The following is a 25,690-nucleotide window of genomic DNA, read 5'->3' on the forward strand; positions in this document are numbered from 1 at the left end:
TCCTGCCCTCAGGTTTACGGAGGTAAAGTGCAGCGACTGTGATTAACTATCAATCACTTCTCCTGACACTTTTGAAGTTTAACTGGCAAACTAAATAAAGAAAAAAAATACTCCAAAACAAATCCAAGTGAGCCCTGATAAGTCTGATATAATAAACAGTTACAGTACTTCACTTCGCCCTTAACGAGGCGGCGTGAGATGTTTTATTCATCGTGCCACAAGACAAGAAACGTTTGTGCTCCGGTGTGAGAAAAAAAACAAAAAAAAAAACTCCAAGCACCTCATTCTCCTCTTTTTCTTGGAGGCGTTTAACTTTTCTGTGACACTTTAACATCGGCGTGCAAAAGATGAGAAGTGTCTCGCATCTCGAGGTGGCGTTGGCACGGCAACGCCGTCGCCGGGGCTAGGGGCGCTCGTGTTATGTAGCGTCACGGTGGATGGAAGGTGTTATGAGAGGCATTCGCTGTGCCGGAGAATCATGCTCACAGGAACGCATGCATCGACAAGGCTGGCGAGGAGAGATGAGCTGAGGGATGAGTGTGTGTGTGTGTGTGTGTGTGTGTGTGTGTGTGTGAGAGAGAGAGAGAGAGAGAGAGAGAGAGAGAGAGAGAGAGAGAGGGATGTGTTTGTATTGAAAAGGTATGTGTGTGCAGGGAGGTATGCCAGGAATGAATACACACTGTGAGGTGTGTGTTTGTTCAGAGGTGTGTGTGTATATTTATGCAGAGAAATATGCATGAACACATGTCAGCATGCGTGTGTGTGTGTGTGTGTGTGTGTGTGTGTGTGTGTGTGTGTGTGTGTGTGTGTGTGAAGGACTGAAGAGGTCAGCCTGTTGGACTCCCATCATGCCCGTCTGTGTTCCAGGTTGGAGACTTGTGATTGTTCCTCACTCTGATCCTCAGAGCATCAAAACTCAGATGAAACCAAACATGCACATGCTGAGCAGCGTTCACACACAGCCGAGAGTTCAGCTGGTTGCTCCGGTTCCTTCAGTGTTTACAGCACAAATCCCACTTTAATCTGGGCTCTATTGTACCAAGAATTTATCAAGATTTTCTGTTTTTTGTGAGTTTACTTTTTGAAAATGATTTCTGAAATGTTTTCACGTCACAAAAATGCAACATTTCGACTGAGTTCTGCTTCTAAAACAAAGCTGGTAGAAACCCGACGGAAGGTTTTATCTTAACTTTTCAAAATCTAAATATTCACGTGAGAAGGACTCAAGCATAGTGTCTTAAGAAGAGGAAACACCATGAAGCAAACTATTTTCTACAAAATAAAACAGTAGTGGATTTAAATATATGAGTCAGAAGATTTATAAAGTTTCCAGCAGTCGTACAGTAACTTGTCAAGAGTCCAGTAGGAGGAGTCATTTACTAGCTTATACAACATAAGAGGTCGATACTAATGGTTGAAGGTCTATAAAATGGAAATAAAATGACGCAGCATTTGAGAGTCTTGCTGTCAATCCGCTGTCAGCAGTGTTATTTCATTGTACAGGCTTATTTATGAAATATTCAAGCTGTGGCTGTCTGGCACTTCCTCATTTATTTTTTATTCTTCTGGGATTTTTTTGGCTCACATCTTCATTTTTTTTTTTTTGTGTGACTTAAATCTGACTGGAGATGTGCGAGTCTCCATCAAGCTTTGAAATCAAAAAAAACATCTGATTTGGGGGTGACATTTCCTGCTGAAACCAGTTAAAAAAAATCTGTCATGAACCGAAGCGACCAGGTGAAACGTCGCACTTTTTGTGCGTTGCTCTGATGCTCTAAGTTCGCTGTGTGCTCTAACTGTGGTGGCTCCACGTCTACTGTCGTCATAGCGCCGCTGCCGCTGAGTCAACCCCTCCCTCCCCGCACCCACACCCCCCGATGGGATACGTTCGCTGACGGTGTCACACTCATGCTCGGTGAGATCACACCACATCCATGAGGCTAAAAGTCTGAAAGTACTATTCACCTCACTCACCAACTCCAGCTCTTCCTCTGTCTGCACGGCGGCGGGGGAGTGGGGGGGTGGAGGAGGAGGAGGAGGAGGGTGGGGGGTGGGGGGGTAAAGAACAGAGGACTGTTACGTTTCTACAACAACTAACTGCAGTCAAAATATGAAAACACATGAATATGAGATTAATCCTCGTGTCTGCTTCTCTCTAGTTTTTTTCCAGCGGTGTTTCGCCGTTCGGCACGAAAACTTTAATTCCTTCAGTCTCAAAGTCAAACCTCCACCTAACTGATCGATGTCTGGCTGCAGCAGACTGATTGAATCCGGATGTTCGGTTGCACAACACAGAGAAGGAACGTTCACTTCACTACAACATGCCCGAGAAGTCTGCCCAGACTTTCTGTTTAAAGGGTTCTGTCTGTAAAAACATACCGTATATTAACTAACTACTGTTTTATTATCAATTAATATGGTTATTATGTCCTCAATTAGTCATTTTGTCTATAAAATGTTCATGGTGACGTCTTCACATGTCTTGTTTTGTCTGATCAACAGTTTTAAATCTAAAGATATTCAGTTTATTATCATTTATGACAATAAAAAGATTTAAATTCTCACAGTTGAGACGCTGCAACCAGCAAACTTTTGGTATTATGACTTAAACGATTGTTTGATTATCAAAATATCTGACTCATGTTCTGTTGACCCACTAATCCATTAATCTTTGGAGCTCTAGAAGCTTTTAAAATTATTTTTTTGTTTGTTAAATTTCAGCTGATTATTTCTATCATGACACTTCTTTATGAAAAAAACAGGAAAATAGGAATAATAATGTGAATTTGATTTACATGTAACTCACAATCTAGAAATGATTTAAATTAATACAATTTCAGGAAATAAAATCCATAATATCTAAATTTAAAGGTTTGGCAGTATGACACGTGTGCACTAGGTGAAGATGATCCATCCAGTATTGGTACTGGTTCTCATGCAAGAACTGCTGGAATAAACAGATTTGTTCTTATATGACGTTCACATGATTTAAGAGAACTTTCTTTTCTTTTTTTTCTTGGGTTAGTTTTGCAGATCTGTAGAATAAGTCTCGTACAAATAATCTCCACAGAGGAAAAACACTCGTTTGACTTCAGATTTATAACGACTCAATCTGGATGAATTTGAAGTTAAAATATAGATTTTAAATGTATATTTTCTTCAGTGTGATCATGGCTACTGATTAACTGAGAGGTCCGACAGGTTCTGCTGGATTTTATTGGTGTGAATGTTTTGTTGTTACAACAATTTAACAGGAAACTTGTCACATCAGCTGCCTCAGGATCTTTATGATGGTCTGTTCAGATGAATAAACATGTTATTACGAGCCTTTAATACAACAATGTTCTCATCACTAGACTACAACACTGGTTTGGTTTATCTGGGACAGTCTTGAAGTGCTTCATCTCCTGCTTCAGTGTTTTGTTTCTGCTGGTGACCATGTTTCACCTCCTCGGTTTGTTTTGAGGCTCCATCTCAGGAACAACCTGCTTCTTTTAAATCAACACATTTCTTTCAAAAAGGCTTTTAAATATTCTATTTAAAATCATTATTTTGCTTCTGAAAATGTATTTTTTTAACCTTTTTTTATTCCCTCAATTTTGGAGAATTAGTCTGCATGTGTTTGTTTTTTCTTTTGTCCTTGTAAAGCACTTTGTAATCTCTGGTTTTGAAGTGCTTTATAAATAAAGCTTATTATAATTATTATGATTAGTATTATTATTATTACACCTGACAGTGTTAAATCACCTGCGCTGGTATTTGTTTGTTACGCCTCCTCGGAAGGAATCATTTAACGGTCATTAGGAAGGAGGAACGATTACAGCCAGCAAAACCTGTTTCTACGTCTGACTGTTGTTTTAAGACACACGATGCTTTAGGAGAGTTTCCGAACCCAACATGTAACACGAATAATCCTCATAACAGTAATAAGAATAAAAGATAGAAGGAAAACAGGAAGTTTACTGTCTCTAACCTGCTTATCAAGACCTGATCTGACAAATCATTCAGCATTTTTAACCACGATCGGCTCAAATGAATCCTACAACTGCAGCATCGATCAGGTCTGAGACAGAAACCACCTGATAACTGATTTAACATAAGCCGAAACGCTTTTTCATCCCGTTTCATCCCGAGTTTTGTCCCCCGTGTGGCTGCCGTAGTCGTGTTCTCCTCACCAGCTGCATGAGGCTCTTGCCGCTCTGCGAGGTGATGACCCTCAGGTCCGGCTTGCGGCTGTTGACCATCTGAGGGCTGGGCGGAGGCGGAGACTTAGCTGGGACTACTTTCCCCAGGCTGTTGCCGTTGGAGACGGAGAGGAGGCCCGGGGAGGCCCTGGCACTGATGTAGCCGTTAGCTGCGGAGAGAGAAACAGAAAAAGAGAGAGAGAGGAGAGAGATTTAGAGAAGTGTGTTTGTCTGTTTTCTACCTGTGAACTCATGACTGTCTGTGTGCTTGTTTTTTTTCCTGGATGTGTACACTCAGCTCTTTGTGTGTGTGTGTGTGTGTGTGTGTGTGTGTGTGTGTGTGTTCTCATTAGCGTGTTGGATCGCTCTGTCACACCACATGCTCCTCATCCTTTCTGCAGCTCAAACGGTTTTTTTTTGGCGTCTCTGATTTTGTGCAGCTCCTCTACATCAAAACCTTGTCACGCTCCCTCCAGAACTATTTTATTTCCACTCTCTCTCTCTCTCTCTCTCTCTCTCTCTCTCTCTCTCCCCGTCTTTGCTCTTTTGTTTCAGTCGTCTCTGCGCTCAGTGAAAACAAACTCACACAAATGTCCCTGGACTCTTTCCATCTTACACTGCAAAAAAAAAATATCCTTAACAAGTCAGCTTTGACTGTTTGTTGAGGCCGAAAAATTCTTTCTTTCTTAAAACTTGTGAAAAATCCTCAAATGCAGTGAGATTATTTCAACATGTTTCCAATATATCACATTCATTGTATGTATTTTGAGGTTGGGAACTACAATTCCCATGTGTCCTTGCCTGAACGCCTGTTTTATAAGCTCTGAGATTTGTCCAGATGAAGGTTTAAAGGCAGAAAGTTTGTTTTTTCTCTTTAAATACCTGCGTTAGACAAGCGTGCAGAGCCTTTCTCTCTCAAAGACATGTTTCTAATCAGAGCTGCAACAATCAGTTGATTAAAACAGTCGATCAATAGGATTTGATAATCAATTCGTTCATCCTTTTAGTCATTTTTTAAGCAAAAATACTAAACGATCACTGGTTTCAGCTTCTCAAATGTGAAGATTTCATTCTCTTCTTTCTCACACTTGATAATAAACTTAATGTTTTGGATTTTGGACATTTTTCACTATTTTCTGAAAGTTTACAGACAAAATTGATTAATTGAGAAAACGATCTCCAGATGAATTTAATAATGAAACTAACTGTTAGTCACGGCTCGTCTTCCAGCACAGATTAGTTTTTCAAGAAGAGTGTCGGATTAATCCACACATGTGTCACTCTGGTGAGTATTTCTGGCAGCGGGACGGTGATACTGAGCTAAAATAAACTACAGTGTGTGTGTTCATGGTAAAGAAGGAACACGTCACCCGGTGGCGGCGGCAGCAGCAGCTCGCCGGGTGACTATCAACACTTGTTAGTAGATCAGTTCATTGTTGATTTGAGTCTTTTTATGAGGTTTATTGACACTTTTTTGTTGTTTTTTTGCAGTGTTTTGTATTTTATCCCTCCTGGTTGCATTCCAGCTGCATGACAGGTCTCATTAGTGAACGTTATGTCTGCTGAACGCACCCTCCTTTCAAACAACTGGTCACATTCCAGACTCCTAACATGCAACGCAACACTTACTCTGTAAGACCCAACAACAATACACAATCAGTTGCAAAACACTACCTGTGTGTAGGTGTGTGTGTGTGTGTTTGCATATTTTGAATTAACGCCTGCTTTTAAAGGAAACTGATTGTTTCCTGTTAAGTTTTTAATCCATTTGTATCTTTTATACTTTAAGACTCGTGTTTTAATGCTCTCTGGATTAGTGTGTTTTCATTTATTGCTTTTTTCTTTCATGAAGCTGTTTTTTAAGAAATGTGGGGGATGTTGGGGGATGTTGGGGGGGGAGGAGGGGGTTTGGGTGTCATGACTACAAGACTCCAGCAGACAGCAGCCTGTCCGTGCTGCTGGGGTTAAAAGACGAGTTCGACACAAACAGAGACTCAGTCAGAGTGTGTATGAAGGGGGGAGAGAGAGCAGAGCAGGGACTTTCCAAGCCCCTAACACACACACACACACACACACACACACACACACACACACACGGAGGCTGTATTCCCCATGGAAAGGAGGCGAAGTCAGGGTGTGTGTGTGTGTGTGTGTGTGTCTGTGTGTGATAGCAGATAGCAGCTCTCCATGACGCTGCCTCCAGACGACAGCGGCATGTGACTCTGCTTCATCTCAGTCACACACACACACACACACACACACACAGCCCATATACAAACTGAACCTGACAACAACAACAACAACAACAACTGCAGATTACCTCTGCTATCAGCTCAAAGGGAGGGAAGCAGGGGGAAGAAAGGCGGGATGGAGGAAAAGACAACACATGGGAGGGAAAATATAGATGAAGATTTAAGAGCGATGAGGTCGAAGAGCTGTGTTGAGAACACTTCGTTTTGAAGTTACTGTTTGTTCATTTTCTTTTTTTTCCCTTAAACAGTAAAACAAGTCAGCCGTAATCCATAAACTAAAAAAAGAAAATCTGACGAAAAAAAAAAGAAAACAGCAGCGGAAGAAAGTCTGAAGTTAAAAACATTCAGATGAGAAGAAGAGAAACAGACAGAGGAGAGGGAGGAAAGGAAAGAGAGGGAGGGAAAGACGAGGGTGGTAAAAATGGAGGATGGTAGAGGAGGAGGAGAGGAAGGAGAGAAGGAGGTAAAGTAGGTAGGGAAGGAAGGAAGGATGCAGAGAGGAGGTAGGGAAGGAAGAGAAGTAGGAAATGAGGTAGAGGTGGAGGAAAAGAGGAAGAAAAAGAGAGGATTCAGAAGATAGAAAGGTAGGAGGCAAGGGGTGATAAAAAGAGGGAAGGATGGATAGGAGGAAGTAGGTCGGGGAAACGGTAGAAGGGGCAACTTGGGGAGGAAAAAATGGAAGGAGTAAGGGATGGAGAGGAGGAAGAAAGGACAGAACAAAACATTAGGAGGTAGGGAACGAAAGAGGAGGAGGGAGGAGACTAGGAAGAAGGGAAGGACAACACATGAGGTAGAGAAGGAGATAAGGATGGAGAAAGGAGGAAGGTAGAGAAAAAGGGAAAGAGTAAAGAAAAGGAAGGAGGACATAAGAGGTATGGAAGAAGGGATGGAGAGAGGAGGGAGAGAAGGAGGTGGAGTGGCAAAGAGTTTATTTCCCAACAGGCATCTGACCAATGAGATCACTGACGCATAGTGGACTCCCTGCATCAGGTGCTTCTGGGAAATCCTGCGACCCTGCCTGTGTGTGTCTGTGTGTGTGTGTGTGTGTGTGTGTGTGTGTGTGTGTGTGTGTGCGTGTGCGCACTGAACACGTATGATGATGGGAATCTGCTGCTGGTTTTGTTGTGTTCGTGTCTGTGTGTAAAAGAAGAGGCTTAGGCGGCTTTGTGTTGACCCCGAGTTAATCACACACACACACACGCACACACACACACACACACACACATCATGAACGTGAGTGTGATCATGTGACAGAAACGTCTTACAGGTGCCCTAAAGCCAACAACAACAAATCCCTGTAGAGAAAGCAGCCTGGAGTGCTGGCATCTGTGTGTGTGTGTGTGTGTGTGTGTGTGTGTGTGTGTGTGTGTGTGTGTGTGTGTGTGTGTGTGTGTGTGTGTGTGTTTACACTCTACTGTAACGGTTTCACAGGAATTCACAGATTATTTATGCATTTTTGTGTGTTCATGTGCACTAAAGTCATTTTTACTAAACCCTCACATGCATTCTTGTTTGAAAATCGGTGTGTAGATTAAGAGTCGGACGACAAAACACAGAACGCTGAGACACAGACGTGAGAAATGGAACTCATGACGACGATGATGATGATGATGATGATGATGATGATGATGAAAGGTATTTTAACATTTTGCATGATGTGCGTTAACTGAACTGTCTGCCGTCTCGACTGTGGCCTGAAAACGGCCTGGAATCTACTCATGCGGATAGTTTTGGTTTTGTGCCTCCACCACAAAACAACGGAAGTGAAGGAATTCTATTTGTGTTGCTCAGATAATCCAAAAAAAAAATGATACTGATATATGAAACGTGTCCCCGGATAATCTACACATCTTTTCTTTGGAAGTGTTTTCTACTGAAGAAATAGTCCCTGTAGACAAAACTGGAGACAATGAGGTCTAATGGATCATCTTGAGTAACTGGGATGCTGTTTTCTGGATAAATACGTTGACATTTATTAATGTTCAGCGCTGTGAAAACCATAAACAAAATCCCCAAAATCCTCAAACACACTGATGAAGAAGAAGATGATGAATATCTGAAAAGTTAAGACAAATAAAACCAAAACTATCTGCATGGAGAGATACCGCTGGTGGGAAGAGATTTTATGGGAGAAAGTTACTTTCAGATATTAAGGAGGATATTCTCAACTCGTATTTTCTTATTTTTAAGAAAATAAAGTTCTGCTTTTATTGTTTAAGAGATTGTAAACTATGAAATGAATCTACTGAAGCTTGAAAACAATTATTAGATATTTGATGCCGAAGGACAATTAAAGTTTGTTATCAAATATTATATCTATGTGTTGACTCACTGTGAGATGACTGTGTTATGATATCAACATGATCATACTCTTATTATGAAAGTGTGAGTGAGTCACAGAAACACATGGATGTGTCTGTGGCTTTATTTATGTATGTTGACTGTTTGTTTGTACTTTTTTTGTACCCTTTACATGTGCTCTCCTCTGTGTATGTGTGCACTTTTTAAGTGTGAGTCCCTTCTCTCTCTGTGTGTGTGTGTGTGTGTGTGTGTGTGTGTGTGTGTGTGTGTGTGTGTGTGATGTCTCCTATTACGCTAGGCTGGGCGTGGGAATGTGTGGAATGCCGGGTGACGTCAATGGTGACATTCCCGAAGCCCTGAGTCCCTGGACAACAGCTGAGAACGACAGATCCAAGAGGAGGAGGAGGAGGAGGAGGGAGGGAGAGAGAGAGAGAGAGGGAAGAAGGGAGGAGAGGAGGGGAGGGGGGAAAAGGAGAAGAGGAAGGAGGAGGGAGAAGAAGATAGGAGATAGGAGATGAAGGAGAAGGAGATGATGAGAGGATGAAAAGGGGGTTAGAAGGACGTAAGGAAGAAAAGGAAAAAAGGAGAGCGAAAGTGAAGAGAGAGGGAGAAAAGAAGTGAAGCATTGGTAGAAGAGAAGAAGAAAAAGGAAGTGAGAGATAAAAAGATAGAGGAGAAGGAGAGCGGAGGAAGGAGGGGAGCAATCAGTCGGGTGGATCGAGTCACCTGAGCTGCGTTTCGGGACAAAAGAGGTTTCATGTTTCGACACACGAAGGAGAAGAACTGATAAACAGACTCCCGACAAAAAGTCACCTTCATAAAACTTCAAAAACCGACTCAGCAGTGAGATATCTACACCTCCTTCTACTGGGAATTAATTTATAACAGTAGAAGAAAACTAAATGTTTAGAGGAGTTTAGAAGAGAGACACGTTACAAAGCAACCGGAAGAAACCATCGTCCACTAGGAGGAGCTGTTTCAGCAAAACCTGCTTCCCATTGAAATCAATAGAACTTCTCTGTATCTAGAATTTCGATGCTGTATTTCTGTAATTTTGCGTCCTTTTATCTATCATCAAAAGGGTTTTTTTGGGGGAGTTTTTGCTGTACAGATTAATAAATCCCTTTATTTCAAATAATACTGATGGATTTATGGAGTCGACAAACTTTTTGGCAGAGAGGAAGTTTTGTCACAGCTGAGCTTCATCAGCTGTCGGCGGCCTTGATTGCCTGCAAATGTGATTTAGTTTTAAACAACCAATAATCCCACCTGTTGAGATTAACTCTAACATACTGTTCATACTCTCACCCGTCACACTATCCCCTCATAATTGGTCTCTATATCAGATTTCTGAAGCATGAATCTATGTTTCAGTCATTAAGACCTCATCAGTCATAAATAAATGGGTGATTAATCCTTTAATGAAGCTTTCAGAGAGCAGAGAGAGTGTTTTCTTTACTGTGTGTTGATGGAGAAAAACATTTGGGCCTTACCCTTTAAAAAAAAGTTACACCCTAAAAAATAAAATCTGATCAACTGCAGAAATATGTGACAATAAACTCACAACTAGTAACATCATCATTAGGTAAAGACGTCCTCAAAACATCATCAACATCTCATGTTTCAGTTGGATTTCTACATTTTTACTCACATTTATCACAGAATATTAAAAGCATCAGAGCTGCGATGACTAACTGATTAATTAATCAACAAACTATTTTGATAATCAATTGTTTTGAGTTATTTTTTTAATATAAAATGCCAAAATTCTGTTTCCAGCTTATTAAATGTGAGTATTTTCTGGTTTCTTTATTCCTTTATGACATTAAACTGAATATCTTTGGGTTGTAGACAAAACAAGACATTTGAGGACGTCGTCTTGGGTTTTTGGGAAACATTTTTCACCATCGTTTGACATTTTTTAGACAAAACAACTAATCCATTAAGAGATAAAACAATCCACAGATTGTTAGTTGTGGCTTTATAAGGTATGTTGATGTATTTTTGCACAAGCTGCAAGATAAAGATCAACGAAAAAATCTGGACAACTGCCAAGAAACCTTCAAAACTAAATGTTCATTTGTCTTTTATAAGTTAATTCTGTAAGAGGATATCAACAGGAAGTGATCTGATCGTGTGACTAATCTGCACTTTCTCTTTTTTGATTTAATATGACACAAAACTGCGCACTTACTATTCAAAATCCACTACATGACTTTAAACGCCGTTCATTGATCGAGACAAACTTTAAAACAAGCATCATTTTGTAAAACGTTTATACTTGAAACAGCTTTATCAATATGGAAGCTTGGCTTTGGCGCGTTGCTCTGATACACTGCTGGGAAGTTAATATAAATGTATTGATTTCTAGCTCATCTCATCCTGAGACAAAAGCTTTATCAAGTGAATATAGAAAGAAAAAAAAAAAAAAAAAACACCTTCCCACCATATCTATTACTACGAGCTGGCTGGCAGTATCTGTCCTGGCTAATGGGATTTAAGGGGAGAGCTCTGGCCAGTGTCAAAGTCACCTCTGAGGAGAGTCCTGTGCCAAGATGAGGGACAGTTGGATGGAGGGGGGTGGGGGGGGAGTGGTGGGGAGGCGGTTGGGGTGGGGCGGCAGATTATTCCAGAGAGGAGATGAGGGGGAACAGCTGAGAGAGACAGGATGAAAGGGGGGAGAGGGAGGGGAGGTGTAGACAGAGGGATGAGGGGGGAGGAGGAGGAGGAGCGGTGGGTGAAGACGGGAAAGAGTCGAGCTGAAGAGAGTTAAACAGGCTGCTGTCAGGATAGCAGAGTTTTTAATTTGTAATGTTCTTACAGAATAAATCTGACACCGTTTCTAAATATGACGTGTCAGTAACTCCATATTTGGCTCTTGGCCTGACTTTCATCAACCTAAATCAACTGGTTTCCAGTTCAAGATCTGACAGACTGTTAGATGTTATCTCCAGTTTGTTTAGAGATTCAGATATGTCTGGCGTTACGGAAAACTGATGTTTTTACCACAGCTGTAAAAAGGATCAACCAATCAGACCTTTGTAGGCAGGATTAAGAGTGAGGATGTCATCTTACTACATTAATAGCTACTATTAATGAAATAATGGCCACAAATGTTTTACTGCAAGTCGACCTACAGAAATAACATCCATTAAATCCTCATTTTTCTTCAACCAATGTAAGAAAAAAGAGTTAACTGGTCCAAGCGACCGCTACCACATTACTCATGTCAACGGAAAATGATGACGGCATGATGGATACGTCACTCGCTACTGATTGGTTAGGACAAAACAAAATAAAATAACCTCACTCCTAAACAGAACTCGGCTAACATGAACACGATGTCAGACTGAGTGAATGAAGTCTCATCACAGGGCTAGCATTTAGCCGTTAGATTGTTGATATCTGCTGTCATGTGTTAAATTTCTTCTTCAATGTTTATGTTTACACTACAGTGTTGAGTGGTTTGGACTGGCTTACGCTCTGCCCTATTCCTTAAAAAGGAGCTACGCTACCTGGTGTTTCCTAGGCAACAACACAGATGCTAAGTCACGTTCCGAAACAACGCCGCTCAGAGGCTCCCAAACACTATTTATTTTGCGAATGAATGGACATTGGGTGTTATTTTTGACATTTAAAAAAATATTTTTTGGCCCGCCAGGCCGGTACTATTATAGGGGAAACACTGCACTACCTGAAGACAAAGAAAATACTATTACAATTGGCAGAACTAATTTGTAAAGATAGCAATCAAATTAGTGACAAATGCTTCAATTAGTCAAACACGTCGAACTGGATTTCATAGGCTGGAAAAAAGGAATGTTGAACTCACTTTTATCTGTCACTTATCAGCTGGTGAACACCAGACTGGTAATATTGTCAAATTTAAAGGTGCAGCAGTGAACTTGACTAAAAAGTTGTTTGGTTTGTCTATCCTGGGCTACTGTAGAATAATGGTGGTGCTAGAAGAGGAGCCGCTCCGTATGTAGATATAATAGATATAAAGGACGATTCATATTTTTTAGGTGATTATACAATACAGTAATTTAAACATACTTATGTATATTATGTATCCATTTCTGCCAAGTTGCCACTAAATTCTACATACTGGACCTTTAAGAACTTAGTTCTGCTTTCTATGTCACAATTCTGAATCTCTGAGGAGCTTCACATGAGTTTATATGTAATTTTCTGTCAGTTTCTGTTCCTCTTTTTAAACTCGCTCTCCTGTTTCTCTCTCTCTCACAACCTGAAACCCATTCTGTTCTTTGGACTGTTTACAAGCAGCTTGTACTGTGACCCTCAGCTGTCGCCAGTCAACAGGTGTTTTCATGCTTGTGTTTAAGTGTGTGTGTGTGTGTGTGTGTGTGTGACTGTGTTTGAGTCAGTGTGTGAGCTGTGGACACGTGACCGAGCCTGTTGCTACACATAAAATAATCTGCATCGCTCTGTCTGTCAGACAGTCAGACTCAAGAATCATTCCCTTTTTAAAACTTCCAGCTAAAATACAGACAGAAGAAAAGAGCAGGAGAAAGGACAAGACTTTACTTACGGACTGGACTCGGGCACGCTCCATTTGAGTTCCCCAGATCTCCTAACAGAGCACCTACGGCAGACAGCAGAACACAGCGCGGTCATAAAAATATAATGTAAAGATCATTTCATATCAAACGGTTCATCTGCATACTCTACTGTAATCATTAAATCAAGTGTGTCATTAAAAAAAAAAAAAGTGCTACTGCTATCGACACCCACTTCACTCTACCCGAGGACCATAATTGGTTTCAATTCTCCATTTTCCAGTTAATTTTTAAGTGCTGGATTCGCCAGTTTTCAATGGTACTTGTGTTAAATTTGGAGGAAAAGAAAGTCAGACTCATTTTAAACGGTGAAAAAAAGATTCCCATCTGAGATTCATTGTTGTAGTATTCAAGTAAAATATTTAAAATTAATATATGTATATGTATATTATTAGGGTTAGGGTTATGGTTAGGGTTAGGAGTCAGGGTTAGCGTTAGGGTTAGGAGTCAGGGTTAGGGTTAGGAGTCAGGGCTAGGGTTAGGGTTAGGAGTCAGGGCTAGGGTTAGGGTTAGGAGTCAGGGTTAGGGTTAGGAGTCAGGGTTAGCGTTAGGGTTAGGAGTCAGGGTTAGGGTTAGGAGTCAGGGTTAGGGTTAGGAGTCAGGATTAGGATTATGGTTATGGTTAGGAGTCAGGGTTATGGTTAGGAGTCAGGGTTAGGGATAGGAGTCAGGGTTAGGGATAGGAGTCAGGGTTAGGGTTAGGGGTTAGGAGTCAAGGTTAGGGTTATGGTTAGGAGTCAGGGCTAGGGTTAGGAGTTAGGGTTATGGTTAGGGTTAGGAGTCAGGGTTAGCGTTAGGGTTAGGAGTCAGGGTTAGGGTTAGGAGTCAGGGCTAGGGTTAGGGTTAGGAGTCAGGGCTAGGGTTAGGGTTAGGAGTCAGGGTTAGGGTTAGGAGTCAGGGTTAGCGTTAGGGTTAGGAGTCAGGGTTAGGGTTAGGAGTCAGGGTTAGGGTTAGGAGTCAGGATTAGGATTATGGTTATGGTTAGGAGTCAGGGTTATGGTTAGGAGTCAGGGTTAGGGATAGGAGTCAGGGTTAGGGATAGGAGTCAGGGTTAGGGTTAGGGGTTAGGAGTCAAGGTTAGGGTTATGGTTAGGAGTCAGGGCTAGGGTTAGGAGTCAGGGTTATGGTTAGGGTTAGGAGTCAGGGTTATGGTTATGGTTAGGAGTCAGGGTTATGGTTAGGGTTAGGAGTCAGGGTTAGGGTTGTATAATGTTTTTATCTGCTATGTGTCTTTCTTTTGTCTGAATATAGTATAAAATTCCATGGCAGTACCAGTACAACACTTGAGTTAAGCTACCAAAACAATACTTTTTTAATACCTTTAGTTTGGGGATACAAACATGTTTTAACTCTCTTTTCCTTTTAACAAAATATGACAAATTGCTCAATGCATCAGTGTCAAATAAAGAACATTTCCTGAATAAAATATAATCGAACGTTTGAACAGTTTCCTCATTTAGATCAGGAAATATCTGATCAAATTTATACTCAGTATGGACACATTTATGTATATCAATATTCAAAGGCGGTGGAAGAAGTATTTATATCTTTCACTTAAGTTAAAATAGCAATATCACAATGTAAAGAAACTCTATTTCAAGTTAAAGTCCTGTGAAATACATTTTACTTCAGTCATACTTATCAGCAACATGTACTTAAAGTATCAACATAAAAGTTATTTCTATATTATTGGATTTTTATTTTTAATGCATTAACATGTAAGCAGCATTTTAATGTTGCAGTTAGTGGAGGTGAAGCATATTTCTGCTCTGACACTTATTTTCCCTCCTCTGGCACAGATTCAGTTTTTGACTCTAGAGAGATTCTCCAGAAAGGCAGAAAGTCGAGGTCATGAGGGGTCGACTGAAAAAATATCTGGCTGGACGGACACACGGAAAAACACCAATGAGCAGATATGATGAACCCAATACAGCTCCGGTAATGTGGGATGCATAGCAGGGTACAGCAGAGTATTTGAACTGCTGAGGTTATGAGGAGGAGGAGGAGGAGGAGGAGGTGGTGGTGGTGGAGGGTTTTGGAGGGGGGAGGGGGTTGGGGTGGGGGCCTCCATTACTGCTATGTGAAACCCTCTTGCCTCGGTAGAACGGCATGTTATGAAAGATGCTGTAATGCATTTGTTGCACGTTACATCACCTAATTCTGACTTACAATGAGATTACGCTGGTCGGAACAAAGCTTGATAAGTAACCTTGTCTGAGACGCAAAAATGGGGCACAAATCCTTTTAGTCAGAGAGTGAAGGATTGGTTTGCAACAAAGAGGCAGCGGGGCGCACGCGGGAGTGTACCAGCCTGAGTCAAAGAAATGATGGATTTCTGTCATTATAAGGCAGTGTGTGCTTATTGAGCAAACAGGAGTTACCCGGACTGACAGGTAACTGAGCCTGCATGCTGCAGAGAGAGAGAGAGAGAAAGAACATCGATACACACACTCACATCTACGGTCACTTTGCTGCTCGACGACTCAGAAAATCCTCTATGAAAACTCAATAAAACACTGATGTTACATGAACTGTGCCTCTACATACAGGAGGTAGAGAAATAATACACCTTATGAAAAAGCTCTTTAAGTATCTACATCACCATGACAACCGTTTCTATAAAGGTGGCTCAAATTAGCTAGCATTACAGCTATAAGACACATTTGGCAGCACTTTGTATTTGTAAGGAAGATGCCAAAAACTGTTGTGCATTGGTCAGAACTTTTTTTAATTATTCAATATTTCAATATTTCATTACTCCACTGACAAGAGGAACAGTGGTCACAAGATACGACCCACATATACATGATACAGAGGGGAAACATGCTGCTAATTAGCATTCAGTGTAATATGAGAGTTTGCAGTGGTGATTAGTTACTGCAAAGTTAATGTCCTTTGTCAGGAAGTGTTTATTCGAAGTGCATCGCTGCGTAGGATGGGATGACATGTTCAAGTGTGGTGATCCAGTACACATAAAGCTATGACACATATTCAATCCAATATTCTTAAACCTGCATTAACTGATGTTTCGTCCACTAGTGAACACAACTCTGACATATCAACACCTTTAAACATCGATATGTTGAACTTGTTAGCAAACAGTTGTTTATTTCCACATCCAGCAGTTACGGAGCAACGTGATCATTCATTTGGAGTCGTGTTTCTGTCCACCTGGTGAATTCACTCTCTGTTTTTTTTTTGCTCTCTACCAACTCCTGAGGGAAATATCTGGTTCTTTAGCTGCTACATGCTCCACTATGTTCATCAGCTAGTCTACAGCTAACTGTGTCTGTTTGCTGTTTTGGTGCTGAGCAGGTAGTGTACAGTGGCTTTTTACAGCTTTTTCTCTGAAAACAGCTGCCTGCTGAGGCTGAAAATGACACTGCGAGATGCTGAGAGTGAACCAAAACAGTAAAGTTGCAGCCAGACAGATAAACAATGAGCTGAAACTCACTAAAAAGCTCCGTAAAGCCGAGAGGAGCTGCAGAGTCTCAACACATTACACACTGACATACGGTGGTATTATAAAAGCATCAATTATAGCCAATTATAAGTCAAAAACCTGTAGAAATTCAACATTATATCAGCAAAAAAAGCTACAAGAGATCAACAACAGTATGTGTGTGCGTGAGGATTTATTTACTAATTAATAACCATCACCTAATTAGGTGTGTTTACATTACAAGTCATTGCATATTTTTTGTGGGAAGATGTTGACCTCATTCTACTGTTTGCATTCATTTGTCTTCTCCTGCAGGTAAAAAACAAACAAACTACAGAATAAGCTCTGTTTGTGTTCTGGTAATATGAATTAACACGTTTTATGCAGAAGGCGTTCCTACTATCTGCCTTCACTGCCCTGAGAACACCTGTCAATCAAACAGTGTGGGCGGCGCTGTGGGGTCTTTTGTTCTTCGATTTTCTTTTTGAAGAAGTTTTGTTGGCGGGGTGTTCTTCTTCTTCAGTTTACTTCCTTTAATTCATTTCAGAAATGCAAAACTGCGCATCAGAGGATTTTTCCAGGCGAATGTAAAAGCTATAATATATACCGGTTGGATCAATCAGCAGCTGACATTTATTTATATAAGAATTATTGATTCACAGAACCACAATCATGCTGCGGAGCTGTACAGACACACAGTCTTAACCACAGCGGTCCAGCTGTGTCTCTTACCTGCGCTGGCTGGTCGTTGTGGTAACCCTGGCGACACGGTATTCCTCTGCAGAGCCGGTTGCTGTGGCGACAGGAGGCGGGGGTCTGTGAGGGTGGAGGTGACAAAGGAGGTGGTGGTGACCAGGGCGCCGCCGGGGTTATTACTGAACTGGAGGGCTGCCGCCGCCGCCGCGTTCTGATTGGATACTGGCACGGTGACTGGCATAGAGAAGGTGGGCTGTGGGACGGTAGACTGGTGGAGAGACAGGAAGAGGCAGAGCTTAGAGTGAGGTGATGTTTACCTCCACACACACACACACGTACACACACGTACACACACACACACACACACACTCACACACTCACACACTCACTCACACATACATTTATACAATAATAGACATGTGATCAGTTAGTGATCTGCAGCAGTGCAAACAAGCCTGCAGGTGAAAAACACACAGTCGCACCAAAACAACCAATCACAACCAGAAGAGTCTTTCCAAAACAAGATGTGACTACAAATATAATAAAAAAATATGTGATCATTTTGTCTGTGCTAAAAAAAAACAACTTATTTTCTTTGAGTTAAGAATCTGCCACTGAGGCGAAGAATCATTTCAACCTGTTTCCAGCACAACAAATTTTCTGGAACGAACGAACGGTCATTAATCTTAATTATAGTGCAGCGATCTGTCTTATTGTTTGATGAAATAGACTAATTTTTAGAAATGTCTTGAATAAAGTTAATTTAAACTATGTTGGGATTGTAAAATCATACTGCAGAGTTAGATTTTCCTTTTTTTTTTTAAAAGACTTATAGGGCTCAGTAAATGACTTTTTTGCATATGTACAGTATATCTAAAAAGAAAGTTTAGAAGTCAAATTGTTAAATGTTTTATTTTAAATTACTGTAGAATTGCTCTGTTTGAGATTATTAAAAATCAAATATATTTTGTGCTATTAATCATTTAACTACAAAAAATATTCAGTTTATCAAGTCATTTTTGTCTTTATTTGAATTGTAAAAACATGAATAACTTCAAATAGGAGAAAACCAGCAACCAGCAGAAGTTTTTAGTCTATTGTATGTTGATGGAGGTTGATGCACTAGAATAAAAATGATTTTAAATAATACTTGAAAAAAGTTGACAGAAATGTTAAGAAAATCACATCTAAAGACTTAATTACAGACACAAAAGACTTGATGAGAAAGATTTTTTTTAGTGTAAAAACAGTTTCTGAGAACCTAAAATAATCATACAGACCTACACTGATATACACTGTATCCTCCAGGCTACATACTGAACCCATTAACTTTATACTATTACTGACCGTTTTCCAAATCAAATCATATATTATCATGTTGATTTCCAACCTTTGATGCAGGTGATGGATTTCAATTATTGTCAGTATGACATAAAAATGAACCTGAATGACTCGAGACCAGCTGGAGATCAGTAATTCATCGCAGTGAACAGTTTGTCACCCTTCTGTTTTCTTGTCAAGGTTCACTAATGTAGCAAGAAAATCAACCTAAAAGTATCAAACTGTAAGTGATGTCAAGTATTTGCAATTATTCAAAAGGATAAAATATGCAAAAAAAACAAAAAAACACTAGAAAAAGTCATTTTAAATGTAAAATGCTTTGGAAATGAACTCTTCCCAGGCTGTTAAACACATATCCAATCTCTCTCTCTCACTTTCACACACACACACTTGCTCAGTTTTAGCATGCATAGTGACTCGGTGGAAAGGCCAAAAAGCTGTCGCCTTTCACATCTCATGCCAGGTTAAAAGTCTTGTCGCAGCAGCAGGTTATTGGTGACATTTCATAGCGTGCACAGCTACATCCACCACCCCCACTGACATGTCCTCATCTCGGGGAAAGTTAGGAAGTATCCTTCAATATATGTCAGATCACCTTCCACTTAAATACTTGTGCAGGAGTTTGCTACTCAGGTCTTATCTTATTCTCTAAAACATCCACTGTGTTGACTATTTTTTTTTTATGAAGTCGGCTAGTTGAAAACTAGATGACCAGACAGCCCAGGGTCCTGAAAAAAAATCAAGGGCAAGGACCTTGGGTTGTCCAGCCGTTCGACCCAATTCACCCTGTTCCAGCTGAATCTGAAAGAAGGACTTCTATATATAGAATGTGGGCCAGTGCTGCGCGGTACTGTACTCGTACTGGGACCCAGTTTAACGCGGAGGAGGACGAGGGCACCTTCCTGCCCTTGATCTCTGCCTCTTCCTTTCAAGCTATGTTTTTTTTGTAACTTTTTTTTCTTTTTTTTGGAGGGAAAGAGAAGAGAAATGAGATCAACAAACAAGAAAAGAGTGATAAATATGTCTGAAGCTGATGCTTTTCTCTGTTTGGTAATAATTTACTTTACAAGTCCGTAATTTCAGGTTATTTTCTGGATAGTTTCTGGTAAAAACTACGTAATTTTTGTCCTAATTTTAAGGAAAATTGGAATTTCCTTGAAAGTAAAGCTCACTTTAAACCCACGTAAATATTAATTTATTATTTATTCATCGTTAGGAACTTAATATATGTTGAATTGTTTGCTTGCCAGTGGATGAATTTCACATTTTTGCATGCTGAGCTGATTACCCTAAAATTAGCACCAAATTACAAAGTTTTATTTTGAAAATGTCTTGGAAATCATTAGGAAACTATAAAAAATAATGGTCCCATAGGATACACTAGCAATTAATGAAATGAAAATGTATCACCTGAACACTCTCTCTGTCTCTGTTTTCCCTAAAATTAGCACCAAATTACAACGTTTTATTTTGAAAATGTCTTGGAAATCATTAGGAAACTATCAAGAAATAATGGTCCCCGTAAAATAAAGTGCTACTCTCGCTTTTATGATATTTTATTACTAAAGTTGTTTCAAGTAGAAAGGAAAAGTGAGGTAAAGCTAGAGGAGAAGTTTGTCCTTTTAACCACTAACCTAAGAAACTCCTGACTCCTCCGACTCTCTGAGATTTAACACTCAGTTCTCAGACTGTAAAGAGGAAGCTTGCAAAGGTGAGTTTACAGACGGAGCTGTAAGTGGTGACCAGGGCGGTTGAAGATAGCATCTAACAGCACTGCACCACTGCACACCGGCCAAGCAGAGAGTAAAAGGGGAAAGGGGGAGGGGGTGGTGGTGGTGGTGGTGGTGGTGGTGGGGGGGGGGGGTGGATAAATGGAGGGATGGATGAGGAGGTGAAGGGTTAGTGCGAAGGGGACGGAGGTGTGTAAACACGGAGCATACAGCACTAGAAAGGATTTATCCTCACATGGCTGAGAGGGGGGAGGGGGGAGGGCGGAGGGGGGGCGGGGGGGGGGGGGGGGGGAGTGGTTTACTGCAGCTTTTCACTATTTAGGTATTTAGCTCTTAAGCAGAGTGAAGTACAAACAGGACATTTTGATACAACATTCAGGAATCGAAGCTCGACGTCCCGCTAACCTCAAGACGTTAAGAGAGTTATGAAACGTGTGACATTTTAAACCCGTAACTGATCTTTTAACCACGTTTTAAAACTACAAATATCCAGATTATCGTCTTATTGACTAACATTTGCCTCCTGATTTAGTTTAGTAGTTTCACCGGTGACTTGACTGACAGTTTAACACAGTAAACTGTCTTCAACTCATTTAAAACGGCGGCTTGTTGGATGCGTTTCAATATGTGATTTAATTATTTATTATTTTAAGTAGAAAAGCAGAGACCAGGGACAAGGGCCGCTAACATTAGCCTTAACTAAGAAATCCAATATGCAATACATCTGTTTCATGTTAATTTAACCTGTTATAATGGGGTTTTTTTGCATCGTCCCTGACAAATAAACTAATAAATAAATAAATAATAGATACCTGACAGCCAGTCAGAAAAAAGAGTATTTTCAGTAGTAATGATGTGACCACTTTTAAACACCAATTTGCAGTTTTGCAGTTGATCCAGGGCTTGACGGCAGCTGTTTGTTTTTTAAATTGATGTTTGGTGTTGATGGTTCTTTTCCAAAAAATACATTTTTTGTGCAAATGTTACAGTTTCAGACAACCTTATTTTATTCTAATGCTTGTTTCTCTTATCCAGTTTTTAAAAACTCTGAAAAGAAATTAAGAAAAAGATGTAAATGTACTGTATATCTGCTGTTATATCGGTTACTGAAAGGTCAGAATTAATAAATGAATAAATGATAATATTAACATAAAGGGGCAGTGACATCATGTTCTCCGTAATCTTTCTGGAAATTTGTGGGATTTTACAATGACAGAAAGAACATAAAGGTACATTTTAAATTACACACGTATTACACATGTAATTTTGTGATAAACATACCTTCAAAAGTTTACAGAATTTTGTCAAACGTGTGTTGGGGTGTTCGGGTGTTCTGCAGGAGGAACTTGGATAGATGTGGGCTTGTTAGTTTCACTCTAATTGTATCAGGAATCTAATCATTCTCTGCTTACTTTACTCATTTTTATGATTTAAATATTCAACATCCGTCGGCCTGGATAGATGCATGTTGACGTCAGTTGATGTAGTTGATCTAAAACTTTCATGTTTCGGAGCAGAGACTCTCACTGAATCTCCTGCCACAACACAACGACAGTCTTCTTCAGGTGTTTCTCTTTTTTAAACGGTCGTAATTTGTTTTCATCCGCTTCTCCGCAGGACCTCGACGATGACGCTTCTGGCTTCTGGATTCTAGAAGATTTTACTGCGAAACCTCTTCGCTCTTCCTTCTCTCTGAATATGAATTTTAAACGTGTCGTCACCCCGCTCTGCTCCGCCGAGCATTAATCTGTGTCTTTGGCAAATTACATGTGAATTTACATCTGCCCACTCCGACTCTATTTAACACTGACTCTTAGCAGACAGGAGGGGTTAATTGGACTCTGCCCGTCATCCTGCGGATTTCACACAGAGGACGAGAACCCGAAGACACACACACACACACACACACAAAAAAAAAAAAAAGCAAGAACCTGTTAGGTAAATAATTGACTAGGAGCTTTTCCAGAAGGCTCGTGTGAGGAAGCTCGAGGCCTCTTCTGCATGAAGAGAACAAAAAGAAAGGGGAGAGAAAGCTAACCTATTTTCCCTCGGAGGAGCTCTCTCTCAACAAGGGTGTGTTTCCTGGATGCAAGGGTATATCAGAATGTATTAAACTCATGGCCTAGTTTCCCTTTTCCCTCCCTCTTGTCCTGGAAGCCTTTGAAAGTTTGTTTTTTTTTGCCTTTTTCAACTTTAGGATTGTCGCATCCTATTTGTTAGCCGCCGCGGATCTGAACACGACGCCGGGAAAGTGTTTCGGACGACCTTTCAGACGTCACGGCGGTTGACCGGTAAATTAGGTTTTTTTGCTCCCCCCCCGCGCTTCACTCTCTAGATTCCCTTTCAACTTCACTAATATTTGAATAAAGACCAAAAACACAGAGGAGAAAGAAGTCAGATTCAAATAAATGCTGTTTCATCTGCAGCTCCAAACAGAAATTATTAAGGAGAAATGACTTCACGCTGAGTGTTAAAGAGTCTGAAAGCAAACAGGACTCAATATGACGCTAGATTCCACCTTCAGAGTCTAACACATGTATTAAATCTTACAAATAAATATTGTGAGTTGTAAAATAGTGAATTTGTATGATAAATAAATCTGTAAAGTTAATAAAAGTGATTAGAAAATGAATCACAATCTGTTTCAGTGTGAATTTCGGATCATAATTTTGCATTAGTTAGCATTATTTGCTATTATATAGTTCATCTTATTAATATAATAAATGTGTGTCTCAGTCTTGGCCCGCTGTGAGATTTTTTAGACGTTTTTTAGATATTGTCATAAAAATTGAGATTAAAAACGAAGTCCTAAAGATTTAAGAGTTCGTTTCGACTTGATTGAACGTCTTACATTTCACCTTGAAATCTCGATTATGAAATTAAAACACAAAAAAAAAAGCCAGAATTGATTGATTATTAATCACGAAAGCCAAAAAAAACCTGACAAACTAAATTAGACGTTGATTAAATGTGCAGCTCAAGCAGCAGTTTTTTTTAGTAGCATCATGTTGTAACTTCTCACATTCATACTGCGCTACAGGATGACATTCAAGACGTTCAAAACTCCTCGCTCAAGGGCCACCACGCAGGTATTTCTTATTCAGTCCCACCACTCCCCACCCCACCACCACCCCCCCCGACCAAGAATCTCAGAGCCAGAACAGGATCGAATCAGAGAGAGACCCCTCCGGTAAAAAAAAAGGCTCCCCTCTTTTTTTTTTTCTCGCCTCCCACAGTAACAGCAGTGGAACAGGAACGTTAGCTCGCGGCTCGTCTAGCCGAGTGTCCTGCCTGTTTTCTCCCTCGCCACTCTCTCCCTACCTCAGGAGGTATTTTAGTACAAGTGGGATTAAGCTTGTATATCCCGGCCCCTAGCTGTTATGTCGGGGATTATGATGCTGAGGGCGGGGTGGGGGGGGGGAGAGACGGGGAGGAGGGAGGAGGGAGGAGTAGTGGGTGGTGCTGTATGCTCTTCCGTTTGCTGGTGTCCCTTGTGATAGGTGTGCATGGGCGAGCCAGGCAGGTTGGCAGTCTGAGGGACTGAGGGGCAGTGAGGTGGCGAGGGGAGGGGGGGGCAGACGCTATACCTGCTAGCGGCGTTCGGCTAGCGTCCAGACGATGAGCGCCAAGAGCTGGGAGGGGTAGATTGAGTTCTATTCTTCTTCTTTCTGCCGCGGCTTTATTTTCTGGAGGGGAAAAGCTTTTAAGAGCTCACGGAGGCTGATCGAGGCCGGGTCAAACTCAGGAGGAGCCAAATTCATTGAACTGATTAAATATATAAAGAGAGAGGCGGCGGCTCGTTTTCTAATACAATTAGTCTCTGGCAACTCTTTTTTTTTTTTTGGTTGATTTGAAAGAAAACAGATTTTAAACACCTTATTAATTCATAGTTCTGTTCTGATTTATCGTACCATGAAGCGACAGACAGTTCAGGGTGCGTTCACCTCGATTTCACCTACAAATAATATGTTTTAGATAATTAATTTTACCTTATTACACTCCACCTCCCACCTCAAGACCATATTTTTAAGGTTTCATACTCTGCCCTGCATTGTGCTTGGATTAGTTTAATGACAGGGTGTTATTTTAAATCTAATCTATCAATGCACACATTATATGTTCATATTTTGGGTGCATTTTTATAGTAGTAGACATCTGTAGAAATAGTCTCTAAAGGTCAAAAAAGGTTTTTGTTTAAAATCTGTTTCATTATCTGATCTTATATCCAGATTATAACAATTAAATTAAGAAATTAAAGTTTGTAAAATGACTAAAACTATTAAAATAAGAGCCAGGCTGTTAAAAAAAAGAAGAATAAACAGACTCTCCATTCAGGTATAACACCATGTAGGTGTTGTTAGGATTAACCGCCGTCTAACTCGCCTGCAGCATCTCAACGTGACTGTGTCCCATCCCCAAGTGACCAATCGGAGGAGCGGGCAGACAGGAAGAAGGGCCGTAAATTGAGTGCTACTCATTAAAGTGACATTAATGGCATTATTGAGCACGGAGGAAAAAAATGAATCACGGAGAAATTGGCACAGGAGAGCGGCGGTAAAAAGGGGTCTGGCTGAGCGCCAGTCAGGAGGGCGGACGTGGATAATGTCAGGAGAACATCTAGTCAGAGGAGCAGGAACTGCACGGAGACTGAGACTGACCTCGGTAACACCGCAAATGACGGCTATTTAACAACCGCACGCCGGCTTTCTCTCTCTCTCTCTCTCTCTGTGTGTGTGTGCTGCCATGAATGAGAGCGTCTGCAATTGCACGCTTGTTTCTAAGTATTACACGATTGGCGACTGCTCAAAGGCATGCTCCAAACATGTAGACTTTCACCATAAAGGATGATTTCCCCTTGCAACACCGGTTGCTATGCCAACTTTTATGAAAACTAGGGACCTAGTTAGCGCTCTTCTCCCCTCTGTTGTATAAATATTCTTGTATATAACTGAACAGGCGACAGCAACAGTATATTAAAGCCATAATACTCATAATAAGGATGCTGTTGACTGTGATGACTGATGAATAATCACAGTAAAGCCTTATTTGGTGTTGCAATGCTTTTGCTGAGGACTTGCACAAAAGATATACATCTGCAGCACTGCAAAAAAAAAAAAATGCACATCTTCTTCGTCTTTGATGTTGTCTCTCTTTTTAAGTCCTA

General features: G+C 40.7%; 1 protein-coding gene across 13 annotated transcripts in view; it reads right to left on the reverse strand.

Moving 5' to 3' along the window:
- The window catches only part of mef2d (myocyte enhancer factor 2d), a 110,864-nt gene that overhangs the window by 15,772 nt on the left and 69,402 nt on the right, over nt 1-25,690 (reverse strand). For 9 of the 13 annotated variants that reach the window (XM_044358355.1, XM_044358363.1, XM_044358362.1 and 6 more), the window contains 4 exons: nt 17,492-17,723; nt 13,290-13,343; nt 4,176-4,354; nt 1,966-1,995 (listed from right to left, as the gene is read on the reverse strand). In XM_044358355.1, the coding sequence (XP_044214290.1) occupies nt 1,966-1,995; nt 4,176-4,354; nt 13,290-13,343; nt 17,492-17,723 (495 nt within the window). The remainder of the gene's footprint in view (nt 1-1,965; nt 1,996-4,175; nt 4,355-13,289; nt 13,344-17,491; nt 17,724-25,690) is intronic. The other 4 variants (XM_044358358.1, XM_044358366.1, XM_044358359.1 and 1 more) reach the window with 2 other exon arrangements.

The sequence above is a fragment of the Thunnus albacares genome, chromosome 8 (genome assembly GCF_914725855.1).
Source record: "Thunnus albacares chromosome 8, fThuAlb1.1, whole genome shotgun sequence".
In the NCBI taxonomy this organism is placed as follows: domain Eukaryota; kingdom Metazoa; phylum Chordata; class Actinopteri; order Scombriformes; family Scombridae; genus Thunnus; species Thunnus albacares.